Below are 12,980 nucleotides of genomic sequence, written 5' to 3' on the forward strand. Positions count from 1 at the left end.
ACATAAACATCCAATTAAAGAGATTACTTTAGACCTCTGTGTGTGTGTGTGTGTGCGCGCGCGCGCGTGCACGCACATGCATATTCCACCTACCACCAAGTAAACACTATCTGTATTCAATCCCCAGGACCCATGTGGCAGAAGGAGAGAAAGAACTTCTATCTAGATCTCTTCTCATTTGCCCTCTTGTCATTGACCTCTATATGTTTGCTCTGTGAGAACACAAGCAACCAAGCACACACACACACAATAAAGAAAAATTAAGAACCTTATAAAGTAAAATGTTGATATATTTATTGAATTAAAAATATATATAAAACACCAGTCTATACAGCAGCATTTAATGCATAATATATAAACTTTTAAACTTACAATTTACAATGATTGTGAATATAAAATTAACAATGAAACAGTCTCCCAAAGCCATTTATTTTGCTGTTCTTGTTCGAAGCCGTCGTTTGAGGATTTGATGATCACTTTCTTTTACTTTCTGTTCCATTAAAATCTGAAATTAACAGTTTTTCAAATATAGGTAAAGATAATTTGCTTATGAGTGATGCTATACATTAGAATTCCATTTTTCACCTTCTAAACAAATACATATGAAAGAATATAGATTTTGTAAAAGATTCATTCAACATTACCTGATTCAAGAATTAAAACAACCTATAGTCTGCTGAATCCAAGGCAGATCTAAGCTTGAAGTAATTACTAAAATATTTGGACACAAAATGCCTCAAACCAATTTTAGGAAATCACCATTCACAGCAATAAGGGACTAACATGAGGGGGAAGTACACAATGCTCTAACTCACAAAAAACAATCTGTAGACATAGATATCTTTCTTCAGCCAAGAAGAGGAGAAACTGTGTACTACTCAGATGGTAAAATGTGACTAATAGAACAGTACATGAAATAGCATGTTCTAACTCTACCAAATTCTTTCCTTTTGACATCAGCCTTAGCTTTGTTAACTACTATTGCAAAAACAGGTCTCTCTTATTTTTCTTGGCCATTTCCTGTTGAAATACTTTAATTATGCTTCTACTTACACTGAGCAAATGAGAACTTCCTGCATTAGCTCTCAAGATACAATGGATCAGAGTGACAACAACCTCCTTTTCTTAAAAAGGCCTAAAGGAAATCAGGTGTGCGTGCACATACCAATGATCCCAGCCAGGTGTGTGAACACACAACAATGAGCCAGTATCAGGGAGGCTAAGGCAGAGGGAACATTAAGAGTTTGAGGATGTCATTGTGAATGACATAGATATACTTTAACCAAAACACCTACACGTGCTAAAAATTAGATTTTTAAAGATAAAATAACAAAATTCAAATTGTTACAAATACTTGAGAATTAAAAAGAAAATGCCTAATTTTGCACTGATGAGAACTAAAATAGTAGCTTACCACTTGACCAGATATGTTGATGGGAGATGAAATTTCAGTTCTGTATAATTTCCGTTTGGCTTTTTTTTGCTGAGACACATTTTCTTTACTTAATCCTACAGCTGAAAACTTTGGAGAACTCATTGTTTCAATTATCTTTTTTGCTGTAAGTAAAAATGTTAATTCTTGTGTTAATTTTCTAACTGCAAGGGCTTGAAATTCTTAATGAAGAAAAAAATAGAGATTAAGAAAAGCACTGCACTATACAAATGGTGACAAGACATGAATAGGTAATTGATAAAGAAACAAATCCAATCAACACTTATCATGGAGAGGGAGAAAAAGCAAGGAAGTATCAGTGAGACCCCAGCATCTTTAATGACTTGGAGTCTACCCAGAGCAGGGTCCACCTGTGGGAAGCCTGCATTAAAAGTAAGGTGGTAAAGCCAGCCATGACACATATACCTAGATTCTTGGCAGCTGGGACAATGAGGCAGGAGGAGCTTGATTTCCAGGCTAGCCTGTGCTATACACAATAAGACACTCTCAAAAGCTCAAAACACTAAATAAACCAAATAAGTGGATAAAGAAATAATGGCAGATTCATTTTGATACTCATGTATCAAGATACCCAGAATGAATATTCAGTAACAACTTAATCACTAGGCCTTTATGGGTACGCACACATACATAATAGCTAACAGTGGATAGATTCTAAAAAGTAGACCTGAAATTTTGAAATTTCCTGCTGAGACACTAAAGGCATGAAATCAAGAAAGTTTGGCGACCTTTAGTTAGCCTTCACAAAGCACTTTCTGTTTTGATTCAACTATGATTCTAGTCTTTCCATCCCCATCTCCCCAACTTCTTATCTCCAATTTATGTTATTGCACCACTCAGGAAATCCCATAAAACCTCTTCACATACTACTCTCTGCTACCTGGAATTACATATACATTTTATAGTGTTCTATATTCTAACATTTTAAAACTATCCCCTATCCCCTGTAGTGAATATGAACATACATATGTATATATACATAGTACATACTTTAACAAAGATATGTAACATGTCTACATTATAGGTCACTGTCCCTCCATGGTCTCTGTAGAGTTCCTGCTCTAATATCCTTCAATGATGGACAGTGATGTGAAATTTTAAGCCAATAAACCCTTCCTTCCTGGAATTGGTAATTATATATATATATATATATATATATATATATATATATATATATATTTATATATTTACAGGCATGTAAGACAAAAACAAAACTATCACAAGGATACACAATACAGTGATTATCTTCAAAGGGTCAAAGAGTGCAATCCCCCATTTCTATGCCATATCCCATTTCCTTCCTAAGTTTCCCAAAGTTCCCTCATTATTATAATTGGCTTTCTTTCTCCTCCAGTACTATCCAACCACATTACTTTACCTCTGCTATATTAAATAGCCTGCTCGGTTTACATAAGTTACTTAAATGTGAGCCTTTCTACTCAAATACATAGTGAACACCTAGGAACATCATTTTTTCATCAGATATTTCCCCCAGTATCTAGGAAGACAATGCCTGCCTGCCCTAGGCATTATTAAACGCAACTAGACAAGAAAGCATCTACATGCATTACAAAGGTCATGTAACTTTTCTACAAACCTTTTGACTGAAGAATTGTTGGAGAATGTTGCAAGAAGTCTCCAAATTTCTGTAGTGTTCCCTCTCTTTTTTTAGAGGCTGTGTTTGCACTAACTGTAGATGCCTGGCTCCGTAAAGAGTATGTTTTCTTAGATGATGGACATAAAGAAACCTAAGAAATAAATACTTTCTGTCACTAATAATGAAAAATGTTACGTGGAAACAATTATGGTTACCGTTAATTAAAGGAACTTGGAATTAAGTTTGTGTATTAAGATCAAAGGGCTAACCAATGGCATTGAGTCTGACAGCTAGTGTAAGTAGAAGTGATCGGGAGAAGAAATGCCTGCTAAAGGGCAAATGTTAAAGGTATAGTCAAATGTGAATTACATGTGTTGGAAATTGAAGAGAAATTGAGTTGCAATTAACACAACTGAACTTTGCAAAAACTACGACTCAAAGTTTGCATCTAAGCTCCCACTTTATCATGTAAATAACAAAAACAAACAACTGAACAAAGGACAAACCTTTTGTTCCTTTTTGACAGAAGAATGTCTATGTTCTGAAGCAGGGAACTGCACATTATTTCTGGGTGTACAATTCTTTTTTTCACATTTCACCAAGTCCTAGAAGTAATAAATTTCGGCACTGGTTACTTTCTTGAAAATAATTTCTTTAGACTCAAAAAGCATGTCTGGAAATGCTACAGTACTAATTAGGGTAACTGTTGTTGAACAGAGGCAGTTTGAGATCAAGAATCAATTGCAATGCTGGAAGATGTTTGGTTGCTCTTGTCAGAGAGAAAGGATACATTATTTGTCAGTTAGTAGATAAAAGCCAAAACTATAAATCACAAGGAAGCCTCCAGCTAGGAAAGTAAGTTGTGATGAGGTCGAGAAACCATAGGTCAAAGTGTGAACGTAGCAATGGGATGGCAGAGCTCAGTGGAGATCCTGTAAGAACATGTTTCACTTGAGCTTTACCAAAGTGCCAGCTCTATAGAATCATCTCCCATCTCCAAACACATGTATGCCTAAGATCTATCATTAAAATTTGGCACACAACATCAAAAGAAAAAGAAAACTTAACAAAGGTAAAATGGGAAAATATGAAATGTTACCATCCCAGGGCTAGAAAGACAGTTAATCTTAGCAGTAGTGAAGAATAATGGGAGCTGTCCCTAACACTTTACCTGGCTCTTGGGAACCTAGTCCTCATACTGGATTGCCCTGCCCACCTTAACTACAAGGGGTGGTGCTTAGTTTTACTTCCACTTGATATGCCATGCTTTATTGATACCCATAGGAGGTCTGTCCCTTTCTAAACAAAAAACAGAGGAATGGATGGAGTGAATGAATGAATGTAGTTTTAAAAAAGAATAATGGTTTTAACTGTTCCATAGCTGTGTGTGGTGACACACACCTTTAAATCCAATACTTAGAAGGCAGACGCAGGGAGATCTCGGTCCACATAGTGAGTTTCAACAGCCAAGAGTATGTAAAGAAACCCTATCTCAAGAAAAACACAATAAAAGTAAACAACACTAGCTACTTCTGCAAAGGACCCAGGTTCGATTCCCAGCACCCACATGGCTCATAACCATCTGTAACTTCAATACCCTCTTCTGGCCTTCCTGGGTACTATATGCATGTGCTGCACAAACATGCAGGCAAAATAACTATCCACATAAAATGAAAATAAATAGATCTTTTTTAAAGGAAAAAAGAAATAATATTTTGTCTTTCCTAAATGAGCATAGCATCTACTTTAAATTTCTCCACATAACCTTACAGAGGACGAAGCCTTGTATGGGGAATATTTACTGGATTTAACTATTATAATCTTAGCTGTACACAAAAGAATACAAGTGTACAAGAAGTGAGCAAAGTACAACCTGAGAAGCAGAGGAGAGATCATAGGCAAACATTAGTAGAAGGCACAGGGTCATAGCAGACTGCATGAAAAGTTAAAGAATAATCACGAGAAGCAAATGAAGACAGACAGCAAGGCTGGACCATCTCATTTGGAGTGCTCTGAAAAGAGCTTCTTGGAGTATTTACTCGAACAGATTATAGCACTGAATAGCACTGCTGAACAGATTTTCACATGTGCCAAAGGGCTGATTTATTACAACAATGAAGAAAGATGTAACAAAATCAGATAGTTTTACATTTCAAAATTATAAAACTACAACAATCATAAAATTTTCTGTGAGATACTCATGAAGAATATATACCAGGAAAATAAGTAAATAAATTGTATTTCCTTCTTCATAATGGTGGTGGGGGAAATCAATGTAGCATGGAAGGTGATGAAATTCAAATATTTTAGTCATATTTAAAATGTTGCAATAAATAAACAAATAAAAGTTAATGCCTTTAAAAATCTAACCACTGAGATTCAAGGCAATCTACATATCACAGAGACGGTCTGTATACCAATATACTCAGGGAATGAACCACTTGACAGCCAGGCATGGTAACTCGTATTTCTGTTCTTCCACCCATTTGAAAATACACTACTCTTTAAAGAAATAAAGGAGAATTGGAGAACTTTGCTTTACCAAACATTTTAAGCTTAAAACAAGTAACTTAAAAGTAAATATTATCATCTATCATGTGCCTTCCACAGAAAGAGAGGAAAACATTAATATACTGATGGGAAATGTCATTCTATGTTTCTCGAACTGGTTACTGAATAAAGCACTGTTGGCCAATAGGAAAGCAAGATAGGTGGGATTAGGAGACAAGAGGAGAGAGGAAGTAAGTAGTAGGGAGGAGGTTGAAGATGGAGAACCTACAGGTAGTACGCCGGTCTCTCTCTCCGGTAAGATAAGACCACGTGGAAATATTTTTACCCACCACTACATGAAGGTCCAAATCCTAATACTGGCTAGTGGAAAAATAATATTCCAAAACTTCCCATAATTATAGAAACTGAAGATTTTAGTTCAATAACAAAGACACCACCGATCAAGCAAGTTTGTCATCTTGATTTCTCTCATTTCTTTATCAAACATTTCCCTTCCCACTGGGGGGGTAACACGACTAGTTTGGTATAAACTGGTATTACTAAATAAGTGTCTGGTAAAATTCATCATTATCTAACCTATTACAGATAAGGAATGAACTAATAAAAGCATAGCTTTCTGAGGACCATGAAGTTCCTGTATCATCCCTAAAGGAAAGAAAACATTTCATAAGTGATGGGAGATGTCATTCTGTAAATATGTTTCTCTTATTGGTTAATGAATAAAGCACTGTTGGCCAACAGCAAAGCAAGATAGGCAGGACTAGGATACTAGGAGGAGAGAGGAAGGAGTAAGGAGCAGTCAGCATGTAGAGACTGGAGAGAGCAGACGCCAGCCCCACTCTCCAGTAAGATGAGACCATGTGGAAATATTTAGATTAATAGAAATGGTTTAATACTTAAGACAGAGAAACGAGTAACTGACCAACAGCATTATATATAATACAGAGTCTCTGTGTGCTATTTGGGGCAGGTGCCACAGTGGATTCAAGCTGGCGGTAAACTTACACATAACACGTAAGTTCTGATAATGAGTCTCTAGAATGAGCTCTCAACAGAAGAATGCAGCAGACTTAACTACAACTGAGCTTATTAACAGTATTTGCTTGCTAAGTTTACCCATCGGGTAACTATACCTCCTCCATCTCATTACTCTTCCTCTTCCGTGCCTTGGGAATCTTAATTGTGACCGGTGTAGTACAACCAGGGTGCTTCACTGCCATTTTGTTTGGCTGTAAAGGTGTAAACTGAATCTCTAATTCAGGTTTTGGAAATCGAGTGCTTTGTACATTTTCTGTTGATACTTCACAAGAGTCAAGAATTACAGATCCATCCTACAACAAAATAAAAATGGGAGAAAGGGTAATTTATTTTTGTAACATGGATTTAGAAATGAAAAAATTTAATTTTCTCAAAAAACTGTTCAAGACAATGACTTGAGAAAGACAAATGGCTGTTCTGGTCAATAACAAGGACAGAAGACCGACATATCTATACTCCCCAAGGTATACATGGTGTATTAAAACAGGGAAAAACAGGGTCAGGGTACAGGCTACTTCACTCCCTAGTACCAACAAATAAGTTGGAGGCAGCTTAGCAGCATTACCCAAATTTTTACCATCCTAAGAGCTTTATACATAAAGGATTATGGACCTTATCACAAACCTGCCAAGTCAGAAACCTCCAAGGAAGAATTTTGTATTTTAAACAAGCATGCCAATTATAATAGATTTAACTCTAGCAACAAATTCTTCATGATTTTTCCCATTTAAGAAAGGAGTCCTTCATTCTCCTTTCCTTTAATGATTTCCACAACTACCAGAGATGATGGGAAAACACCATGGTTCTCTAAAGTGCGGTCACATTAACTCACACAGACACAGACAGCAAGCACTGTCACTTACATCCTGCTCCCTTACCCCCTTGGGATGCTTTCAGGATACTTTCCTGAAACAAGCAGGTGTAGCAATCCTAATATCTAACAAATTAGACTTCAAACTAAAATCAGTCAAAAGAGATGAAGAAGGTCATTTCCTATTCATCACAGGAAAAGTCCATCAAGATGACGTTTCAATTCTGAACATCTATGCCCCAAATAGAAAACTTAAATCACACATAAAACCTCCACACACTTATAGTGGGAGAATTCAACACCCTATTCTTTTTTTTACTATTTTTTTTTTAATTTTACATGTTGATCCCAATTCCCTCTCTCTCCTCCATCTTACCCTCTTTCCCCTCTTACATGCACCCTGACCACCCTCCCCTCCCATCTTCCCACCCCAATTCCACATGTAGGGCTATGCCATCCAGGTGGGGTCATGTAAATCTGTCAAGTCATTTGAAGTAGGGACTAGGACTTCTCTCCTGCCTCTAGGTTAAGGCAGTATCCCTCCATGGGGGATGTGTCCACAAGGTCCTTTTGTGCACCAGGAATACATCCTGGTTCCACTGTCTGAGGTCCCTTAGACTGCTCAGTCCTTCTAGTTGAGACCCGTATTCAGGAGGTCTGAATTAGTCCCATGCTGGATTCCCAGCTATCAGTCTGGGGGCCCGTTAGCTCCTCCTTGTTCAGGTCAGCTGTCTCTATGTGTTTCTGCAACCTGGTCTTGTCCTCTCCCTCTGCATCTGGATTCTAGTTTGACTCAGTGTTTAATTATGGGTGTTTGCTTGTTTCCAACAGGTACTAGATGAGGGCTCCATGATGGTGGATAAGTTAGTTGTTGATCTCACTATCCGGGGAGGAGGTTTATGGTAGCCTTTCCACGGTTGCTCAAATTGTTAGTTGGCCTATTCTTACCACTAAACAGGACCACCAGACAGAAACTTAACAAAGAAACAAAGGAACTAACAGAAGTTATGGTCCAATTGAGTTTAACAGACATTTATAGAACATTCCATCCAAACACAAATGAATATACCTTCTTCTAAGCACCACACGGAACCTTCTGTAAAATCGACCATATGCTCTGCAACATAGCAAACCTCAACACATACAAAAAAATTGAAATAACCCCCCCTTTATCTTATTGGATCAACATGGTTTAAAGTTAGAATTCAGCAACAACACAAATTACAGAAACCCTACGAAATTATGGAAATTGACCAACGTGCAATTGCACCATTCCTGGGTCAAGGAAGAAATAAAGAAATTAAAGACCAAACACCCATACATAAACACTGAGTCAAACTAGAACCCAGAAGCAGATGGAGAGGACAAGACCATGCGGTAGAAGTACATAGAGACAGCTTACCTGAACAAGGAGGAGCTAAGGGCCACTAGACTGATAACTGGGAAGCCAACAGGGGTCTGACTCGGACCCCCCTGAATATGGGTCTCAGCCAGAAGGTCTGAGCAGTCTAAGAGACCTCAGACAGTGGAGCCAGGATGTATCCCTGGTGCACAAAAGGACTTTGCAAACATATCCCCCATGGAGGGATAACTGCCTTATTCTAGAGATAGGAAAGAAGCCCTAGTCCCTACTTCACAGGACCTGTCAGATCTACATGACCCCAACTGGATGGCATTCCCCTACATATTGTATTGTGGTGGGGGGTTGGGAGGGGAGGGTGTTTAGAGTGCATGGGAGAGGGTAGAGAGGGCAAAAGGGAGGGAAGGAGGGAGGGAGGGCTTGGGGGGAGGGAGGGAGGGAGGGAGAGGGAACTGGGATCGACATGTAAAATAATAATAAAAAAAAAAAAAAAAAAAAAAAAAAAACAAAAACGCTTTGACTCCAAAATTTAAGTTGAAGAACAAGTTACTGGGGAAAAGTATTTCTATTTTTGTTTCCACAGAAAATGAAAAGATGTGGATTCCTTCCAGACTAATGTGGTTTGATCACACCAGACCGCCTGAAACAGAGTACAAGCTGATCCTACATTCCAAACAGCTGGACAAAACAGCCCTACAGACTACAGCTAGGATATCTGAATCTTCTTCGAATCCCCCAAGACAGCGCCCCTTACCAGCAGGAAGTAGTTTGGAAAGAACGACGCCCAAATTCCCAAATATTGTGTATAAATGTTTGTTTTCATTTAATTGGACTTTGTTATATAAAATTAAATAAAAAATACTCTATATGCATAAAAAAAATATTATCCACCAAAAAAAAAAAAAAAAAAGAAATTAAAGACTTCCTAGAATTCAATGAGAACGAAGACACAACAAACCCAAACTTATAGGACACTTTAAAGCAGGGCTAAGAGGAAAGTTCATAGCACTAAGTGCCCACATGAAGAAACTGAAGAATAGTCACAGTACAGAACTAACAGCACAATGAAAGCTCTATACAAAGACAATCAAACTCACTCTGGATTAACAGACACCAGGAAATAATCAAAATGAGGGCTGAAATGCACAATAAAAGCTCTATACAAAGACAATCAAACTCACTCTGGATTAACAGACACCAGGAAATAATCAAATTGAGGGCTGAAATCAATAAAGTAGAAACTAGGGAAAAAATACAAAGAACCAATGAAACAAAGAGTTGATTCTTCAAGAAAATCAACAAGACAGACAAACCCTTATCATAACTAACCAAAAGGCAGAAGAGAGAACATGCAAATTAAGAAAATCAGAAATGAAAAGGGGGGGAGAGAACAACAGACACTGAGAAAATCTGGAGAATTTTCAGGTCACATTTTGAAAACCTGTACTCCACAAAGTTCAAAAACTTAAAAAATCAAGAAACATAACCAATTTAAACAGACCTATAATGCCTAATGAAATAGAAGCAGTTATCAAAAGCCTTCCAAGCAAAAAACCCCAGGGCCAGATGGTTTCAATGAACAATTCTACCAGAAATTCAAAGAACAGCTAATACCAATACTCTTCACTGCCAAATGCTTTTACAAGGGTACAATTACCTTGGTACCCAAGCCACACAAAGAAAGACACAACTAAGAAAGAGAACTACAGACCAATCTCCCTCATGAACATTGATGCAAAAATACTTAATAAAATACTAGCAAATATAATCCAAGAGCACATCAGAAAAATCATCCACCATGATCAAGTAGGCTTTATCCCAGGGATGCAGGCATGGTTTGATATACAAAAACTAATCAATGTAAGCCACCATATAAAGGAAAACCACATGATCATCTCACTAGATGCTGAAAAAGCCTTTGACAAAAATCAAACACCCCTTCATGATAAAGGTCTTAGAGAGATCAGGGATAAATAACAGGAGCATACCTAAACATAATAAAAGCAATATACAACAAACCAACAGCCAACATCAAATTAAAAAAAAAAGAAACAAGACGAGGCTGCCCACTCTCTCCATATCTCTTCAATATTATACTTGTAACTTCTAGCTAGAGCAATAAGAAAACAAAAGGAGATCAAGGGGATACAAAATGGAAAGGAAGAAGTCAAACTTTCACTGTTTGCAGATCATATGATAGTTTACATACGTGCCCTGAAATACTCTACCAGGGAGCTCCTACAGCTGATAAGCACCTTCAGCAAAGTGGCAGGATACAAGGTTAACTCAAAGAAATCAGTAGCCCTATTATATACAGACAATAAAGGGGCTGAGAAAGAAATCAGAGAAACATCACCCTTTACAAATAGCCACAAACTACATAAAATATCTTGCGGTAATGCTAACCAAACAAGTGAAAGGCCTGTATAGCAAGAACTTTGTATCTTTAAAGGAAGAAATTAAAGAAGATACCAGAAAATGGAAAGATCTCCCATGCTCTTGGATAGAGAGGATAAACATAGTAAAAAAAAAAAATGGCAGTCTTGCCAAAAGGAATCTACAGATTCAAGGCAATCCCCATCAAAATACTGGCACAATTCCTCAGAGACCTTCAAAGAACAATCCTCAAATTTATATGGAAAAACAAAATAGCCAGGATAGCCAAAACAACCCTGTACAATAAAGGAACTTCAGGAAGCATCACCATCCCTAACTTCAAACTCTTATTGTAGGGTATAGTCCTGAAAACAGCTTGGTATTGTCACAAAAACAGAAGGTAGACCAATAGAATCAAATTTAAACCCCTGATATTAACCTACACACCTATGAACACCTGATCTTACAAAGAAGCTAAATTTATACAATGGAAAAAAGAAAGCATCTTCAACAAATGTTGCTGGCATAACTGATACTGGTGTATAGAAGACTGCACATAAATTCATATCTATCACCATACACTTAAATCCAAATGGATCAAAGACCTCAACATAATAAACCCAGCCACACTAAACCTCTTAGAAGAGAAAGTGGGAGGTATCCTTGTACAAATTGGTACAAGAGATCATTTCCTGCACATAATTCCAATAGCACAGGCACTGAGATCAACAATTAATAAATGGGACCTCCTGAAACTGAGAAGCTTCTGTAAGACAAAGGACATAGTCAACAAGACAAAATGGCAGTCTACAGAATGGGAAAAGATCTTCACCAACCCCACATCTGAGGGGGATGATTTCCAAAATATATAGAAACAACTCAAGAAGGTAGTCACCAAAACACCAAACAATCCAATTAAAAAATGGGGTTCAGAACTAAATAGAGAATTCTCAATAGAGGAACCTAAAATGGCTGAAAGACACTTAAGAAAATGATCAACATCCTTAGCCATCAGGGGAATACAAATCAAAACAACTTTAAGATACCATCTCACACAAGTTAGAATGGCTAAAATCAAAAACACCAATAACAGTTTATGCTGGAGAGGATGTGGAGAAAGAGGAACACTACTCCATTGATGGTGGGAGTGCATACTTGTACAGCCAGTTTGGAAATCAGTATTGCGGCTTCTCTGGAAAATGGGAATCAGTCTACCTCAAGATCCAGATATGACAGACTTTGAAGACTCCCCATGGAAGGCCTCACCCTCCCTGGGGAGCAGAAAGGTATGGGCTGGGGTTTGGTCGGGATGATATGGGAGGATGGAAAGGTGAAGGAACTAGGATTAATATGTAAAACAACCTTTTTTCAAATTTAAATTTAAAAAAAAAAAGGAAAAACAAATAAAAATAATTAAAAAAAAAAAAAAAAAAAAAAAAAAAAAAAAAAGATCCAGCAATTCCATTCTTGGGCTTATACCCAAAGGATGCACATTCATACAAGGACATGTGTTCAACTATATTCATTGCGTTGTTGTTTGTAATATCCAGAACCTAGGAATAACCTAGATGTTCCTCAACTGAAGAATGGATGGAGAAAATGTGGTACATTTACAACATGGAGTATTACTCAGCCTGGGGAGGAGGGGGATGATATCTTGAAATTCACAGACAAATGAATGGAACTAGAAGAAACCATCCCAAGTAAGGTAATCCAGTCACAGAAAGACAAGCATAGTATGTACTCACTCACATATGGATATTAGACATAGAGCAAAGGATCACCAGCCTACAATCCACACCATCAGAGAAACTGGGAAACAAGGAAGACCCTA

General features: G+C 37.4%; 1 protein-coding gene across 1 annotated transcript in view; it reads right to left on the reverse strand.

The window, feature by feature from the left end:
* Nucleotides 1–280: 280 nt before the first annotated feature.
* Kif20b (kinesin family member 20B) overlaps nucleotides 281–12,980 on the reverse strand; it is a 56,439-nt gene continuing 43,739 nt past the window's right edge. The window contains exons 28-32 of the mRNA XM_051199981.1: nucleotides 6,695–6,892; nucleotides 3,557–3,655; nucleotides 3,051–3,201; nucleotides 1,415–1,557; nucleotides 281–505 (exon numbers count right to left, since the gene is read on the reverse strand). Coding sequence (XP_051055938.1) covers nucleotides 428–505; nucleotides 1,415–1,557; nucleotides 3,051–3,201; nucleotides 3,557–3,655; nucleotides 6,695–6,892 — 669 coding nt within the window. The 3' untranslated portion in view covers nucleotides 281–427. The remainder of the gene's footprint in view (nucleotides 506–1,414; nucleotides 1,558–3,050; nucleotides 3,202–3,556; nucleotides 3,656–6,694; nucleotides 6,893–12,980) is intronic.

Source organism: Phodopus roborovskii, unplaced genomic scaffold (genome assembly GCF_943737965.1).
Source record: "Phodopus roborovskii unplaced genomic scaffold, PHOROB, whole genome shotgun sequence".
In the NCBI taxonomy this organism is placed as follows: Eukaryota; Metazoa; Chordata; class Mammalia; order Rodentia; family Cricetidae; genus Phodopus; species Phodopus roborovskii.